The sequence below is a fragment of the Misgurnus anguillicaudatus genome, chromosome 8 (assembly GCF_027580225.2).
Source record: "Misgurnus anguillicaudatus chromosome 8, ASM2758022v2, whole genome shotgun sequence".
NCBI classification, from domain to species: domain Eukaryota; kingdom Metazoa; phylum Chordata; class Actinopteri; order Cypriniformes; family Cobitidae; genus Misgurnus; species Misgurnus anguillicaudatus.
In genome coordinates, this window is record NC_073344.2 from 35,138,583 (window position 1) to 35,156,893 (window position 18,311).

At 38.2% G+C, this 18,311-nt stretch overlaps 1 protein-coding gene and 1 long non-coding RNA gene across 4 annotated transcripts; one reads left to right on the top strand and one right to left on the bottom strand.

Annotated features, from left to right (window-relative positions):
• The first annotated feature begins 2,786 nt into the window (after window positions 1–2,786).
• On the top strand, window positions 2,787–16,808 carry slc25a38b (solute carrier family 25 member 38b). 3 transcript variants are annotated; one of them, XM_055213448.2, is made up of 10 exons: window positions 2,787–2,945; window positions 3,328–3,422; window positions 3,607–3,737; window positions 5,144–5,221; window positions 7,835–7,959; window positions 9,619–9,703; window positions 11,652–11,831; window positions 11,944–12,112; window positions 12,292–12,458; window positions 15,056–16,808. In XM_055213448.2, the coding sequence occupies exons 4-10, from the start codon at window positions 5,171–5,173 to the stop codon at window positions 15,176–15,178; spliced, it is 900 nt and encodes a 299-aa protein (XP_055069423.2). In that variant the 5' UTR covers window positions 2,787–2,945; window positions 3,328–3,422; window positions 3,607–3,737; window positions 5,144–5,170; the 3' UTR covers window positions 15,179–16,808. The 3 variants fall into 3 exon arrangements, with proteins under 3 accessions (XP_055069423.2, XP_055069425.2, XP_055069424.2); XM_055213449.2 differs by lacking the exon at window positions 2,787–2,945 and adding an exon at window positions 2,980–3,127; XM_055213450.2 differs by lacking the exon at window positions 5,144–5,221.
• On the bottom strand, window positions 6,020–6,602 carry LOC141365870 (uncharacterized). The gene is made up of 2 exons (XR_012370822.1): window positions 6,529–6,602; window positions 6,020–6,122 (listed from the first exon to the last, which is right to left on the bottom strand). It is a non-coding gene; the product is annotated as an uncharacterized lncRNA (long non-coding RNA).
• Window positions 16,809–18,311: the final 1,503 nt, after the last annotated feature.

Here is an 18,311-nt window from a genome sequence, read left to right on the forward strand (position 1 = left end):
AGGCGAGAAACCATCGGAAGAGTTTGCTTTCAAACCGCTCTCGCGGCACGTTGATGTCATCCGCATGTCGGTTCCTGTGTTATAGCATGAAGTCGAGCACACGTGTAAATTATCCATATTAGTGATGTACCAATGTTCAGAAATGTTCTACTGAAAATATTTAAAATTATCTTTAATGAGCATCATTATAGCCTGTTGATTTCTGGTGTTTTGTCTGAATGCTAGGGTATGGCAACTGCCATACCCTGCCATACGCAAACGCCGCCCCTGGTCTGAAGTAGGTTCATTATTCATAGGTGTGGTTTGGGCGTAACGTCAAATAAACCAATCAGAACGCTATCCAACATTCCCTTTAAACGCAAGGGCGCAAGTTCCATGGCGGGTTGCTATTACTATGACGGATTTGACAGGCGCACGCCAGGAGCGGTTCACAGCCGAGGAGACCGACGTTCTTGTAAGAGCAGAGAGTTGTTTTGTATGGGGATGGGAGAAACCCGCCCAAATCAGCGTCGGTTAAACAGGCGTGAGAGGAAATAGACGCAATTGTCTCATCAGCTGCGCCAAGCACTACAATGATGTCAGGAGACGGGGGGATCCCAAGCTTGCCAGCATAAATCGGGCACGCCGGGCACACAGGAGGACATCGCTGCGTCCACCCTCACCGCTGAAAGGGTTTTGGGGCTTTGAAATCGGACACAAGAAACGCAAGCAAGGTCCAACCCCAAAGTACACTTACAAATCAAGTTCACATACATGAAGGTTTCTTATGAAAACATTTTAATTATTATTTAGATAAAATAAACGTAATACAGCCACACAACAAACTTATGAAAATATTTTAATCGTTATTTGCATGATAATTGTTTAACGCTGCCACACAAAATAAATAAAAACTATCACCACAATGCTCACCACAATGATTTCCATTATCTCATGGATTAATATTTTTTATTGTAACAATTTATGATTTAATGATTTCCCTTATCTTATATTTTTTATTGTAACAATTTATGATTTGCAAAAATAACTGTTGCATCTGTGTAGATTAGATAAGCAATGCGCGTTATGTACGCTATACATTATGGTCAAGCATGCGCCCTTAAAATAGCATAATGAACCACGCGCAACGCGCCACTGACTTTAGACTAGTTTTTTTTTTGTTAGTAGCGCAATTGTTTTTTGAAACTGCAAAATAGCATAAGAGATGATTTGCGCCGGAGCACGCCTCCTTTTTTGCGCTGAACCGCCCAGGGAGCGCAAGTTCATTCCCTAGTTTGCCGACGTGCGTCTGTGGAGGGAAAAACCCGCTGTGCGCCAGTGCAAAATACGAAATGATACATGCGTCACTGACAAAGTCAATTGCGCTGGGTGCAAGATAGGGCCCCTCGTCTTTATAACACAAGATTATTGCAGTGATCATGATTTGTTTTTCTGTGTTAACAAACAGGCTCTTGATAGGTGTAATTATGGTAACACTTTACAATAAGGTTCCTTAGTTAACATTAGATAATGTATTAACTAAACTGAACAAACCATGCGCAATACATTTGTTACAGTATTTACTAATCTTTGTTAAAGTTAGTTAATAGAAATAAAGCTTTTAAGTTAATTTTGTTCATGTTCACAGTGCATTAACTAACGGTAACAAAATTTAAACAAAGTATTAGTAATTGTTGAAATTAACATTAACAAAGATTAATAAAAGCTATATAAGTGCAGTTCATTATTAGTTCATTTTAACTGTTAACTAATGAACCTAATTGTAAAGTGTTACCGTAATTATTAATGCCCCAAAACAATAATAACTGCTTTTATTCCTTACATCCATTACAAATTTCAGATGATGCTGCAAAAAACTTTACTTTTGAAATATATTATATATTTGTTTATATTTTATTTAAATATGAAATATTTTATATAATTATATTTATATTTCTTTATATTTATATATTTATATTTTATATAAAATAATAATGTGTTTTATATAGTAATAATTATTACAATATTATAAAATTTTACATATATTTTATTTGTATAATATAATATTATATATTCTATAGACGGGTTGCACGGCGACGTCACTAACTGGTTGCGCGCGCAACCGAGGGGCAGAAAGAAGAGAAGTGCATTGTGTTGTATGCTCGTAGCGGTGTCTGTAAGTCAAAATGCCAAGGAATTGTTGCGTGGAAAATAGTACCAACAGAGTTAGTGCTGGGTGCCTGATGTTAACATACCAGTAGATGCGACTATTACGTTACTAGCATTATAATAATAAAATTATAATTCATACATGTATCACAGTAAAACTGCAAAAATAAAGACAGAAAAACAGATCCAACTAAAATCAAGTCTTATTTATATACAAACAATAAAGAACGCTTCAATAATTAAGGTTGTTGCAGTAGCAGATCAGCTCACCAATCGGGCTTTCTGCCCCCTGGATGCGCGCGCACCCTGCAATGTTTGTAAACTTGCAACCCCTCTATATAATATTTATGTTCCAGAGGGGGGCATCTGGAGTCCGTACACGTGCTCAATGCTGGTGGCACCACTGGAATAATCGGGCTGAAACCGGTTCGTACCCGCTGCTGTGGAGAATACGAATTACGTAAATGACGCAGAACTTCCTTGCGTAACTCCAAACTTCCGCTGTCCGCAACGCATGTCATATATAAGTAGATGTGTCCGACTTCATGCGGCGACCGGTCAGTGTATGACATCACAGTACCGCGAGAGCGATTCGAATATTTAGCTTTCAAGGCGTTCTCGCGGTACTTTAATGGCATACGCCAAATAATCTGCGCAGCGTCGCATGACGTCGCATACACACTGGTAAACTCGTGTGTAAAGCAACACTCCATCATTGTACCGAGAATTTTGCAGTGCTGTCACCAAGAAAACACGCCGTTCAGATACAGGAAATACATTTCGGAACGCAATTATATGTAAGTTAAAACCTCATACATTGCGCAAGCGTCAACGGTGACTTAGCACAACCGGCTAACTGACAGAACTCAGCTGACTAGTTGTTACATCATGTATTCAGTATTAATGTGTTGCTTTTTTGTATTTCACACAAACAGTGTGGGATATATTACAAACTGTTGGGTTAATATCACCGTATGTGGTAAATATATGAGAGAACGTAGCATTAGCATAACGTACATTCAAATCTATTTCGTTTCTTTATCGGTATAAGCGTTACGCTGCATGATAGTTTGCCCTTCATAACGCACTTACTGGGTTATATACAGTATTTCATACATGAAACAGTCTTTTATGTTTGTATGCACATAAAAATGTCTTCATTCACCTCTTGTGCTGTAGACACAATTGTGTGTGCGGCAAGTGACAGATAGGAGAACCAGACATGATGAAGATCACCCCTAACTCACTCTTCCTCCTCGGTCCTTAACAGACAGGTTAACTTTTAATTTATTAACATGTTCATTTCTTAAACCTCCCTGAAATACTGTTATTTTGAATACTAGACTTGCATAGTGTTTTTATTAGAACCTGCATAATATTTAATGCATGGTAATGCAATTTTATGTTGAATTTTATGTAATGTTAGAAAGTTTGTTTAATCAATTTCTTCCAATGTAGTCTGAAATCAAAGCTTTGACGTGTCAGACATCACAACGGACATAGAAGGGGTTAAAAGGAGGGAGTTGGCCTCTTCCTCTGTGCAAGCTTCATCATCTTCACCTTCATCATCTACAATGGAGATTTTCCTGGTAAGTTTGTGGTCTCGCTGTTAGCTTTAAACTTGCATAATTGCTCAAGTGAACTGTTTGAATGTCTTTTACTCTCAAATTGATTCAACAGGTTTATCATTAACTTGCTTGGTTAACTATTTGGGAGATGTGGTAATACTTGACGTCATGCTTTTGCTGTCTAGACTGTTGTCGATTGCATTTAGCACCAACATGTGTTTCAATGGGTGACATTACTAACTATAACAGTGGGATACAAGATTTTTCAATGGCGAATGCAAATGTAATCAAGTATATTGTTTATTTATAAGGTTAATTTAAAGGGGACATATCATTAAAATCTGACTTTTCCATGTTTAAGTGCTATAATTGGGTCCTCAGTGCTTATATCAACCTACAAAATATGAAAAAGAACAACCCAGTAACTTCGTTTTGGTAAACCACTCTCAAAAATTTACAGTCAAGTTCCCGGATGTGCCGGTAGTCCGTATTTAGTGCAGAGAGAGAAAATGACAGCACAACTGAGTTTTAAATTTAACAAACCACCATTCGATCAGTGTTTGCATTTCATCATTCAAACGAACATACCCAAAAATGGCCCATTTTTGCTCACACCTACAAAGTTGCAATTTTAACACGTTGTAATAAATTATCTATTTGGTAAACTTCACATGCGTACTCTGGGGACACCATAGATTTATTTTACATCTAAAAGTTTTGTGAAATGTCCCCTTTAAGTATTTGGGATATTGTCATTCATGTGAATGTCCAAAGTGTCCCATTTTACTTGAATTCACCCCATATATCTAATACATTTTGAACTGCAAAAAGTCGTATATAAAATAACACTTTTCTCAGTAATATTCAAAATAATATTTTGCATGATCATTTGGCAGAGCTATTAGGCAAGGCAAGTTTATTATAGCACATTTATATTCATATCCAGAGGTAATTCAAAGTGAATTTAGGGACTTACCACTTCTGTTTAATAGCCAAGCAGACACAGTTAGCTGATATGTTATCTCAAAATGGCCATACATTAGCTGATACGTCAGTCGATCACTAGTAGAGAATACAGAGTCTGACTGTTGTATAAAGATCTGTAGTGCATTACATTTCTTTGTTGTACATCCCTGCTAAACCTTTTTTGGAAATTTAATCTTCCATGACCCACATAATATTTCCTCAACACAAGCTCACGTGCATATTCATATAAGCTGATATACATGTATGCCGTCGCCATTGCTAAACTAACACGGGAGAGGAATACAAATGTTTAGGTACGAGGCTGCGATGAGCACGGAAAAGCAAAGGCAAGCGTTGAAGGTTGTGGATTAAGCCATTGAATCCTCTGCAGTGGGTGGGAGGGGGGCGAGAGAGATTGTGTTGGAGAGAGAGATGGGTCTTATTCTGTCATGTGCTGTTAGAGGCAACAGAAAGAGTGAAAAAAAGAGATGCAGGAGCAAAAGGACCCTCAGCCTAAATCTGCCAACAGCCTGGGAAAGGTAGGGCAGATTAGCCAGTGCCTTAATGTGTGTATCCGTGGCATTTCTATAGTGTGTTCTTGTTGTTTGTGCATATCTGGACAGCTGTGTGCGTCTGCCGGTATTCATGCTTCTGTATGAATCACAGCGCTCGGAGGAGACTGTCGGTAGTGCTTAAGTCTCGATGTGCATGTCAGTATGCTTGTGTTGTTGCGTCTGCGTGTTTCCGTATGTGTTGGGTGTAAATTACGATCAATCTGTTTTAAGTGTTTTTGTGTGTATGTGTGGTCGTGCACACGTACACACTGTGCTGTTTGTTTTATTTGCACACTTTTTGATGCAAATGACAATGCGTATTGTAAGGTTTTCGGTGTCCAGGTTGGATATTCTTTGCTTGAGAATATCCTCTTATCTGGGGTGTCAGTGTTGGTCACCTTAGTATTTTTAATGTTGCTAAAACTTTATTACTAATGCAGGTCATGGTTTTATTTCTGGTATTTAGGGTAACAATATAAATGCTACAAAAGTGTTGCATATGGCTTCTTTAAAGTCCCCATGAACGGGAAGTCGAGATTAACTTTACTTCCGTAGTGTGACTAGGAATGTGCATTTATGTCTTTTTTATTTTGATTAATCCATAGGTAAGAAAAACGAGTACTTGGTTAACTGGGGGGCGGCGCAATCAAAGGGGCAGGACTTACGCGTCATGGTGAAAGTGAAAATATTTTTATTAAAACACTCAAATAAAACTTCATTTAAAAAAATGACAGAAAAATTAACACATACTAGATTATGAATGAATTAAATGTTTTTTTGAACAGAAACCTTTAAGAGGAATAGCTGCATGATAAAGTGAAACTAAAGGGTTAATAAACACAAACTGAAGCGCTTTCTATATGATGCACTCAACTTAATATTAAGCCTTGATACAACATCAATGTATTATACAACATGCATCTATCTGCACAAAATGCAAGACTTACACTAAGTTACATACTGGACTGAAAGTTTAACTTCCGTTGTGGATGTGCATCACAACAGTGCGCTTTAAAACACATCCAGTCACAAGCTTCATAACATTAAGCAGCTTTATGCTATAATTTTAGCGATTAGCTGTGTCGCGTCGTTCTCTCACCTATTTTTAGTCAAGATGTAATGTTCATATTGCTCTCTGGTAACTCTTGACATTTGATGTTTAAATATGAAATTTTAACCGATTGAACTTGTGACAGTGCTGTACATTTTGTACATTTTACTTTTTGACTGACTGTATTTTCGTTTTACCAAAAGCAAATCCGAAAATCACCCATCCTTTTAAACCATAGTGCCTCAGTGATGTGAGGTGTGTTCGGCTTCACAGCGTTGCACGGATCAGCGGGGTTGCCGCAGCGCGGGTGCGAGTTATCTGTTTGTTTTTGAATCATGCATGGTACTGATGTCATACGGCGGTATGCGCACTGTGCAGCTCAACATGACGTCAAACACGCACACCCAGTCTTTACTACCACAGCCGCTTGTAACACTAACCAGACATCCCAATGCCGCCATAACCATAAAAAATAAAGAAATAAACCCACACGATCATAGTTTTTGTTAGAACAAGACCAGTCGATTCTGTGCATGCATGGTTCTTTTTACTAGGAGGCGGGACTAGAGCGGCTATTCTGACTGTTGCGATCACCCCATTCATAACAATACCAGTGACGCATCTGGTTAATATTAAAGGGATATTCCACCTTTTTTAAAAATATGCTCATTTTCCAGCTCCCCTAGAGTTAAACATTTGATTCTTACCGTTTTGAAATCCATTCAGCTGATCTCCGGGTCTGGCGTTAGCACTTTTAGCATAGCTTAGCACAATTCATTGAATCTGATTAGGCCATTAGCATCAGGCAAAAAAATAACTAAAGAGTTTCAATATTTTTTTAGATTTAAAACTTGACTCTTCTGTAATTAAATTGTGTACTAAGACTTTGCTGCTGTGGCATGGCTGCGGCAGGCGTGGTGATGTTGTGCACTGCCCCGAAAATAGTCCCCTGCCATTGAAGGTAACCCAAGGGACTGTTTTCGGGCAGTGCGTAGTGTCGCTGCGCATGCTGCGGCCATGTTACATCAGCAAAGGCTTTGATTATTACGCCAGAATGAGAGTATAGTTCCTAGCCATATCTGCCTAGGAAATCGCAACTTTAAATTTTCCGTCGGCCTTAGTACAAGATGTAACTACAGAAGAGTCAAGTTTGACTTTTGGAGGGGGCGGAGTTAATGGAGGCTCCCGCCCAAGTCGTCTAGCTGACGTCATCAGAGCATGACCGCAACAAGAGGGCGGAAGTAAATTTTCAGATTTTGATTAAAGTTTATGAGGGGATATGAATTGTAAAATAATAATGACCCACACGGATAAATTGTTTGTAATATTCCATTAAAAAATAAGAAGAGTCAGATTTGATTTCATGGGGACTTTGAGGTGCTGAATTGTGTTCTGAATGTTGCCACATCTTTTGATCTTTCTATTCATCTCACACTTATTTAACTTCCTCTGCACTCAACATTTGTATCTGTTTTTTTCTTTTTACCTTTGACCTTCCCTTCAGTCCTTGTTTTCCTAAACATAATTCTCTGCGTTTGTTCTGTCAGGCTCATCCTGCCTTGAAGGCCTTTATGTGTGGCTCTCTCAGTGGCACCTGCTCCACTTTGCTCTTCCAGCCTCTGGATCTGGTGAAGACCAGACTGCAGACCCTCCAGAACAACATGCACCCAGGGTAAGACGTCACTTACGGTCATGACTGCCATAAAAAAAAACTTTACTGATCATTACTGACCAGACCACATCTAGACAGAAGTGTATTAAAAATACTTATGCTTGTGATGGTCACTATAAACTTTTATTGTTATATAAAATGCATTGTTCTTTTTTTTATCTAAACATGGCATTTACGCTGAAAGTGAAATCTCATGATTCAGATGAAGACTTATAATTCAAGTGAATTCAGCTATCACAATTATAATGTATAATATATATAAAAAATGGAGACTAAGGGACGGTTTCCCGGACAGGGATTAACTTAATCCAGGACTAGGCCTTAGTTTAATTAGGAAATATAACTAGTTTTAACAAACATGCCTTACTAAAAACATTACCTGTGTGCATTTTGATGCAAAACAAAGGGCCCTGATGTATATTAAGATATGTCAGTGCAAGTTGTTTTTTAGTTTGGACAGCTCTTAAAAATGTTTTAGTCTAGGACTAGTCTAATCCCTGTCCGGGAAACCGCCCCTAAATGTTTAGCAACCTATCATTTTAAAAAATGGGATTTCGATTACAGAAAGCATAGGGGAGAACCGGGGCAAAAGTAACGCGGGACGAAAGTAACAAAGCGATTTTCTCCGAGCCCTGATAACGTGTCCCAAACTAGGACAGCATCTTAGGCACACAACCCCTGACAGAGCTGAAAAAGATCACGTTATTTACTCCCTGTTTTCCGGGTGTAGATCCAGAAAGGTGTATTCAACCATTATAAGTAAATTCCAAATGAAAATCTCAACATTTCTATTTGTTGGATATGGGTATGTTTTTGTAGCCTGACGTTGTCATACTCAAAATTCTGGTCAGAATTTTATTCTGATACCGCTTCATTGGGCTGTGGTTATGAGGCATGTTTTATCCGAACCAGGGAAAAAATATCTCTGCACTCAATTGGATAGACCTACAACCAATCAGAGCAACGGAGTGTGTGACGTATGTTAAGCGACACTTCTTTCCAATCAACCATCCAAATACCTTAATCGCGTTTCTCTGTTCATTTTTTAGAATCATTGCGCTGCCAATATCTTTTAGAACAGAATCCACACATCTGAATTCTCCAGCGGCAGCCATTTTGTTGTAAACAAATTCAACACACTTGCTCTTTGGTGACGTGGTTAATTACATTACTTTTGATCATCTGTCCATTATCGTATAAATCCCGCCCTGAAAATTAGATTGGTTCGACCAGCTCTGGGTCGAGCATAGTTGCGCCACAATGGAGCGACACCACAACAAACTTCCTGACCTGAAATGTTGTGGGCGGGGCTAAGTTCGGCTGGCACCCAGGCTCATGTTTTTGTTTTCTCTTTTTATTATAGTGTCAGATATGAAGGTCTATTTTGGTCATATGTCTGACTGTGCCTGTGTTTATATAACTGTGCCCTCCTTGTCTCTCTGTGTGTTGTGTGGGTCTCTATTATTAAACTGTCATGGTCTCTCTGTGTGCAGTGTACAACATATTACCTATTGTAAATGCACGTGTTCATAAATGGCTATTGTATTCAGCATCATAGGGAATTTAAAATGCATGATTTTTTAGGGGCTTCATGTTTGTTCTCTCTGTTCATGGCAATGTGACCATTTCTATTTCTGTCGTCCTTTCTTTGTCTCTCAGTGCTCCTAAAGTGGGAATGATTACAGTGTTTTTCAACGTGATCCGCACAGAGAAGCTGCTCGGCCTGTGGAAGGGGGTTTCACCGGTCAGTTATATTACATTCACATTAAAGCATTTATCAGATGGTTTTATCCAATGTGCAACTAAGAGATGCATCCAAAAGTGCCAATAGCTCAACAACATATGCTAGAAAGAAATAGGACTTTTTAGGCAGATTTTAATGGGACAGATGTGATTGGTAGATAATAACCAGTAGAGTAAATGATGAAAGCTTATGTTTCCATTTTATTTGGTCTCCTCTTTTTGTTTGATCTCACAAACAAAAAGCTGTTTCATGCGTTCTGCTCTTCACTTAAGTGCAACTGTGTAGACCTTTTGTCAGAGCAGACGCTATATTTCATTGGCGAAAACAAACAAGGCTGAGAGGGACAGGTGTCTATTCTTTATGTCAGTGTTGTATAGCGTTGCAAAGTTTGGAAATATTCCAAGTTAGAAACTTAAGGAATTAAAAGAAAATATTTGTAAATGTTGTACAATTTTTATACTCTTATACATACAATTTCTCGACATCCGACTCGTCTTCATTCATTGGCCACAATTTCCATATGAAGAGTTTGGTTCCAAAATGCAATAAATCCATTTTGACTAATTTTGGTAAAAAACGTGTTTTTTAAACCAAGAAAGTGACAAGATGAAAACCACTATTTTCTGTTACAAACTTTCACATAGCATCTTTAGGTTATAAAAACATAAAAAATCCAAATCCATAATTTGATTTTCAAAGATTTATTATAAAAACAGATTATTTTTCCACAAAATGCAATAAATCCATTGAATCTATCTATAAATGTGCATTAATCTTTGCCATGTTATATTCGTTTAGTTGACTAGTCTTATACACTGATGAAAAAAATTAAACATTAATGGCATTAATCAAAATCATGTACTTTGTCATATTAATGACACTGTCATTGCTGCGGTTATACATGGGGCATCGTCTCTGAACTTTTTTTCACAACGATCTGCTGTAAAATGTTTTGGTCCTCCTCGATTTTCTTGGCTATGCGTAAAATAATGGAAAGTTTTTCATAAGATCCCCTGGGGTCAATGTGTTAGCATGAGAGAAGCTTGATGTTGTCGGCCCGCCCTTATTGTTTACAATGCGTGGAACAGTGCGCTGTGATTTGTTGAGCAGATTTATTGCATTCTGCAGAAAAGGACGAGTGCCGTTTATTGCGTTTTGGGAAAAAAGGGAGAAAAGATGACAGACAAACCTGGCGGATATTGGATTTTGCGTAAAATTAAGAATTTACTTTTAAATAATGACCTTAGTGATTTTGTCAGTAACTATTTTTTTTTTAAATGCCGTTTATCGCGTTTTAGAACCAAACTCTTCATATATTCCCATGTAATTTCCATAGAAAGTTTCTAAAATTCCCAGAATTTTGCAACCCTTGTTTCGTATCTGGGTTTATTGTATTGGTCAAAGAAGAGTACTAGTTCGAAATCACATGCCTGCCTTTCAGCTGAAATTAATATGTAAATGCAAAATTTAATTCTGGGGCCTTATTACATTAAGAGATAAAATAAGGAGATATGATCACCCATATACAGCATGATGGCAATTGCACCACAGCTATGAAAACAACAGGAAAAGCACAAAATTTAACCGTCATTTGTTTATTTTACCCACACAACACACATCACTTGCTCAGTCTTTTCTCATTGGACAGTGATGTTAGAGAAGTTGTGAATCTGAAGAATTAATATGACAATTTTTAAACTAAGAAGTTTAACTTGCATATAGTGCTGGTGGTCTGTCTGTAATTTGTTTGCATCTGTGTTGAAATAAATTATTAATTTAATCTTATTTTCATTTTCAATTTAACGAAACAATATCGAATTCCCTGTGATTCATATTTATGTCTATAAACTGTCTCGTTTTAAACGAAACTTGGTAACAACTTTTCTTTGTTTGATATAAAATAGCAGCATTGTTGCTGCTCACTGTTTGTCTCTCTTGTTTTCTGCAGTCGTTTATGCGTTGTATTCCTGGCGTCGGAATTTACTTCAGCACATTTTACTCGCTGAAGCAGCATTTCTTCAAGGATGGGTCTCCGAATGCAGGAGAGGCGGTGTTGCTAGGGGCGGGTGCTCGGTGCGTGGCAGGCGTGGCCATGCTGCCCTTTACAGTCATCAAGACTCGGTTTGAGGTGAGGGTCACAGCTTTTATTTATAGTATATTAAGGGTATGTTTTTATCAGTATATGTCTTTGCCTTGAGAATCAAACTCGTGATGTATTTATTTACTTTTGGTGTTTTCAGAGTGGCCGATACAACTACATAAGCGTAGCTGGAGCTCTTAAAAGTGTGTGTCAGAACGAGGGTCCAAAGGCTTTGTATTCTGGGCTCACAGCGACTTTGCTCAGAGACGCCCCATTCTCTGGTATATACGTGATGTTTTACAGTCAGGCTAAAAAGTCCTTACCACAGGGTGAGTTACATTTTATATAATTACATGCTTGTACCTTGAACATGAAAATGGGTAGCTAATGTTACAGAACATTTTATATGATATGGTTGGTCATTCTGTTTTTGCTATTAAGAAGGATTTGCCATTGTTTACTAATGTCTCTCTCACTTTCTCTCTTTTTCTTTCTAATTCTCTCTCAGAGATCAGCTCATCACCTTTTGTACCTGTGGTTAACTTCAGTTGTGGAGTAGTTGCTGGTATTTTGGCCTCTCTGGCCACTCAGCCAGCAGACGTAATAAAAACTCACGTGCAAGTGAACCCACAACTGTATCCCAGGACTAGCGATGCTGTGCGCTTTGTTTATTATGTAAGTATCAGACAATAGGTTATTCTGTACTTAACATTAAAATGCTTTTCTTGACTTAGTGAGCTTTAGGAACATTTGTATAAATGTAAAATCAGCAATACATCCTTTTTTATTTTACATTGCAAAAATTAAATGCATAGTAAATATTGTTTGTGACCCTCTCTCTAAGGGATCGCACACCGGCCCGCGCCGCCCAGCTGTTACTCAGGAAGTTTCTCAAATCCCTGTCGCACAACACAGCGCCACTCAAATAGTTTCACATTAAATAACATCATATTTGTCCCAAATCATTAACGATTAACATTGGCTGCCAACGTATATTATGCATTTTGAAGTAGACGCTATCTGACGAAGCTTGCGCTATTTAATGTGCATTTCCGGTTTACAATACCTCCGAGTTGTCCTAGACACACGACGCGACGCTGAGCTGCGCGGCCGGTGTGCGATCCCCTTCTGAAATCCAGGCTAAAGTCTCAGTCAAGATCATTAAAGGTAGGGCTGGGATAAGCGATACATTTTTTTTATGATTAATCTAGCGATTATTTTCCGATGCATCGATTAATCTAAAGATTCATTTTCCCAGTCCGATTCAATTTCGATTTGGTTCTCGATTATCTACCCATTAATTGACTAATAGCAATTTATACATGTTGTTTTACATAACTAAATTAAAATAAAACATGAATTCCTTAACATTGCAATCTATGTTTATTGCTCTTAATATTCCAAAATAAAAAAGACAAGGCAGTGACTTGTTGCCTCGCTGCCTCATGAGGAAATTACTTCGGAGGCATGAAGGCAGCTCAGAGAAAGACTTTCGGACACACTTCAAAGGCAGCGTGTTTGAAATATAAACAGAGAGCGCCTTTGTGATAACTAATCACATATTTGAAAACCGCAATACTAATTTCTCGCTAGAAATGCAATTAAAATGTGTAAAAAGTGAAAATCTACCTTTATTTACACTAAATTTGTGCTCCAGACGCTTCCTTGGCCGCTATTTTATTTTTTCGAACTCGACCAGGCTCGACAAATCACATTCTTATTGTACGCCCACGCATAGGTATCTCAGGAGACAGGAAGTAAACCTAACATTAAATTCGGACATGCCTTGATGCCTTCCTGCATTGGAAAGCTGCCTCAGAAGGCAGCAATTTAGAGTTTTCGGACGCAGCCCAGTCAGAGGTAGCATTCAATAAAGCGTTTGCAGCACATACTGTGCAGTTTAGTAACAGTAAAAAAAATCCCAAGTTCACATTACTTTATTTTACAAGCATTTATGAGCAAAACCTCTTCAATGCGCCTTTTGATGGTCTGTATAATTTTTATAATTGTGATTTGTTTAATCCACATTGCTTTCGTGCTGTTCTGGTTCATGTAATGACAGATATAAACACAATTATAGACTTAAGAAGCACATGCATTATTAAATCTTTCTTTTAAGTTTACGATATAATGAAACATTCCCTCCGTGATTGACAGTATAATGCAATCGATCGTGTTTCCCTTCAACAGTATAAGCATAAGATTTAGATTGATAGATGTATCTATTTCTCTGAAGATTATTAGGATAGATGAGGATTAATTTAGTGCTGGGCAGAGGGTGAATGACAGCGCAGTCTTCTGGCAAAAGTGTGTTTTTAAATATTTCATTGCTTTCTGTTAAATTGCTCAAAGTCATGACTGTTTAAAACACACTTGGCATCACATTCATGATTTTATGGTAAAATTACAAGTTTTCGCATCAATCCACGAGCATTTAAACCATAAACAAAGCACTGTCACTTTAATTGAGCGTGAGCAGCGCAGCAAAAATAGAACGGCTCCTTCTACGCGAGCATGCGATGCTCACACGTGCGGTGTGCATGCTATATTAACATGACATTTTGGGTCTGACGAACCGACGCGCATATTTTGTGTCAACGCCATTTATTACCCTACGTCGACCCGTTGTCCCAGCCCTAATTAAAGGTCACCTAATATGGCAATTTTTAAATATTTAATATAAGTCTTATAGGTATGCCTTTAAAGTTTCAGGTCCAAATACCCTGTAGATCATTTATTATACCTTGTTGAAAATTGCAATTTTTGGGTGTGCATGAAAAGTGCAGTTTTTGTGTGTGTGTGTCTCTTTAAATGCAAATGAGCTGCTGCTCCCCTCCCCGTTTACTGTTATCTATACCGAAAATATACACCTTTTTATAAGACCTTACTATGATTATGTAAAGAAGATTTAAAATGATGACCTATGGCCTTTGGACGGTTGTGGGTAGGGCCTATGCATAGAAAATGCTAACAGTTTGTCCCATGAGACAGGGATTTAAAAAAAAAAGGTGTGGGGCGTTTTTTATTATTACAGGGTGGTTGAGTAAAAACACAGGCAACACACAATTATGTTTAAACAACATATGAAAGTTATTTATTTCTCATATTAGGTGACCTTTAAAGTTCATATATGATATCAAAGTTATATTTACTTTACATTATGTAGGATGATTTTATGTAAAAAACAAATAAAATCACTTTTCCTGGGTTTTCACAGGCAGGATGAAACACAAATATTAATTTATTACTTTCGTTCTCCCTTTTTGTTTCAGAAGCATGGCCTGAGTGGGTTTTTTCGGGGAGCGGTTCCACGTTCGTTGAGGAGAACCCTCATGGCTGCGATGGCCTGGACGGTGTACGAGCAGCTGATGGCCCGCATGGGCCTGAAGTCCTAAAGCCGCATTTTGCACGTTATCTGTGGACTTTCATACTGTGTATGTGTGTGTCAGTTACAGAGAGCCTTTGCAGATAACGGCAGACAGATTTGGTGAAAACGAAAGCAAGCAGAGCTGGCTAAGCTACCGGCGAAAGAGTCATGTGTCCGTGTGTGTTTGTATCGTTTAAGTGCAGTGAGTCGTGACACCTTGTGACACCTCTGACATTGACATTCCTGAATCATCAGTGTGAGTTTATCAGACTCTTTACGTCCGCATTTTCAGAGTGATGTCTTCGCTGAAACATACCAATGAGAGACGGACAGCTCACATAAAAGTCCCGCACAAAAAAGAGGCCACTTTTGCCAGCCAGCATTTGCCAACAATGACTCTGCAGGCTCCTTACCTTGAGCCTGTTCCCTTCAGTTGAAAATCCTTTTAGTGTAGAATGAGACTTTATAAAGACATGTTGATAAAATCCTCCAGTGCTCAGACAATCAGACAGAGAAACTGAATTAACACCACATGACTCGCCCACAGAGCCCAGTACCGACAATTTTGCATCTAAATGCGATGATTTGTGCTATGCTGCTGTTCTTTGCTGCGGATGTTTGGAGAGACTGTGAATTTAAATCGCTGGATTTGTTTTGTTTTACGTAACCTCACTTGAAATGAACAACAGTTTCCAGCGTTCAGACAAAGCAAGGGTGCTGCCTGATCGAGAGTTTCATCAGGATAAAGATTTACAGAGTTATAGACTTAAAGTTCCGGAGAAAACGATCAATTGAAATGGAAAGTATCAGTGAGATTATAAAATGTCATATTATAATGTTTGCAAGCGTGTTGTTGTTTTGATTGATGTTGTTTTGTGTAAATCCTGCTGTAAGACACCATTGGTGTATTGTGCAGCCAACATAGGGTGAATCTCATGATACCTGAAGAACTAATAGTCATATTTAATCCCCAAAATCATTAAAAAATAAACAAAGTGACCCTTAAAATTTTGGCATTATTACATTAATTTCACAATGCAAAAAATCGTCATACAATTGGTTCATAAGCTTTGTGCACATATAAGGTGAATTCAGGTTGATCTGGACAGTTTTTTTTTTAAAGACTCAAAGTCAAAAAAATGCAATTTGAATTAGGTTTTGCAAAGAAATGTGACATTTTATACTGAGGTGCACCCTGTATGCCTTTGGGTTTGTTAGTCTTTGTGATGGTATTTTGCTTAAAAACACTTTTTCACACAATCGTGCTTTAAGCGTGAGTTTACGTGTACACCAAGAAACTTTGAGGGTTCATATTATAGTATGTAACCTAACTGGGTTTATATGTGTTTTGAGATGAGTTTATTAAACTGGATCACACTACATAGATCTATACATCATAGTTTGTTAAAGCACTTTAATTTCCGTGAAGTGAATTCTATTGAAACTGAAGCTGGTTGGTTGGTGTGTGTATGTGTTGGTCAAACATTGCTGTCTGTGCTTTGTGCTGTATTGTGAAGATATTCTGTTGCCTTCACACAATCAGTATTGTATATTCAGCATTTCTTATTGTTAATATTTTGTGTGTGAAAATACTTGCACATGCAAATGTTGTGCCTATGTTAAAAAAATGAATAAATCTGCCCCATTTTTTAAGTAAATGTAGTGAGGCTTTGGTTATTCTTTAACATTTAGTATGTAATATGCTTGGTAGGACCCCACACAGTTTACATGTAAGAGCTGTCCAAACTGATAACATCTTGCACTGACATATCTTAAAATACATCAGTGCCTTCTGTTTTGCCTCAAAATGCACATAAGACATAAGTAATATTTTTAGTAAGGCATGTTTGTTAAAACTAGTTATATTTCATATTTAAACTAAGGCCTAGTCCTGACTTAAGCTAATCCTTGTCTGGGAAACCACCCCTAAAAGAGAAAAAGATATAGTATATATCTATATATAGTATATATAAATATACATACACCTAAAGGATTATTAGGAACACCATACTAATACTGTGTTTGACCCCCTTTCACCTTCATAAGTGCCTTAATTCTACAGGGCATTGATTCAACAAAGTGCTGAAAGCATTCTTTAGAAATGTTGGCCCATATTGATATGATAGCATCTTGAAGTTGATGAAGATTTGTGGGATGCACATCCAGGGCATGAAGCTCCCGTTCCACCACATCCCAAAGATGCTCTATTGGGTTGAGATCTGGTGACTGTGGGGGCCATTTTAGTACAGTGAACTCATTGTCATGTTCAAGAAACCAATTTGAAATGATTTGAGCTTTGTGACATGGTGCATTATCCTGCTGGAAGTAGCCATCAGAGGATGGGTACATGGTGGTCATAAAGGGATATACATGGTCAGAAACAATGCTCAGGTAGGCTGTGGCATTTAAACGATGCCCAATTGGCACTAAGGGACCTAAAGTGTGCCAAAAAAAACATCCCCCACACCATTACACCACCACCACCAGCCTGCACAGTGGTACAAGGCATGATGGATCCATGTTCTCATTCTGTTTACGCCAAATTCTGACTCTACCATCTGAATGTCTCAACAGAAATCGAGACTCATCAGACCAGGCAACATTTTTCCAGTCTTAAACTATCCAATTTTGGTGAGCTCGTGCAAATTGTAGCCTCTTTTTCCTATTTGTCGTGGAGATGAGTGGTACCCGGTGGGGTCTACTGCCCATCCGTCTCAAGTTTGTGCGTGTTGTGGCTTCACAAATGCTTTGCTGCATACCTGGGTTGTAACGAGTGGTAATTTCAGTCAAAGTTGCTCTCCTATCAGCTTGAATCAGTCGGCCCATTCTCCTCTAACCTCTAGCATTAACAAGGCATTTTCGCCCACAGGACTGCTGCATACTGGATATTATTTTCTTTTCACACCATTCTTTGTAATCCCAAGAAATGGTTGTGTGTGAAAATCCCAGTAACTGAGCAGATTGTGAAATACTCAGACCGGCCTGTCTGGCACCAACAACCATGCCACTCTCAAAAATGGTTTAAATCACTTTTCTTTCCCATTCTGACATTCAGTTTGGAGTTCGGGAGATTGCCTTGACCAGGACCACACCCCTAAATGCATTGAAGCAACTGTCACGTGATTGGTTGATTAGATAATTGCATTAAGGAGAAATTAAAC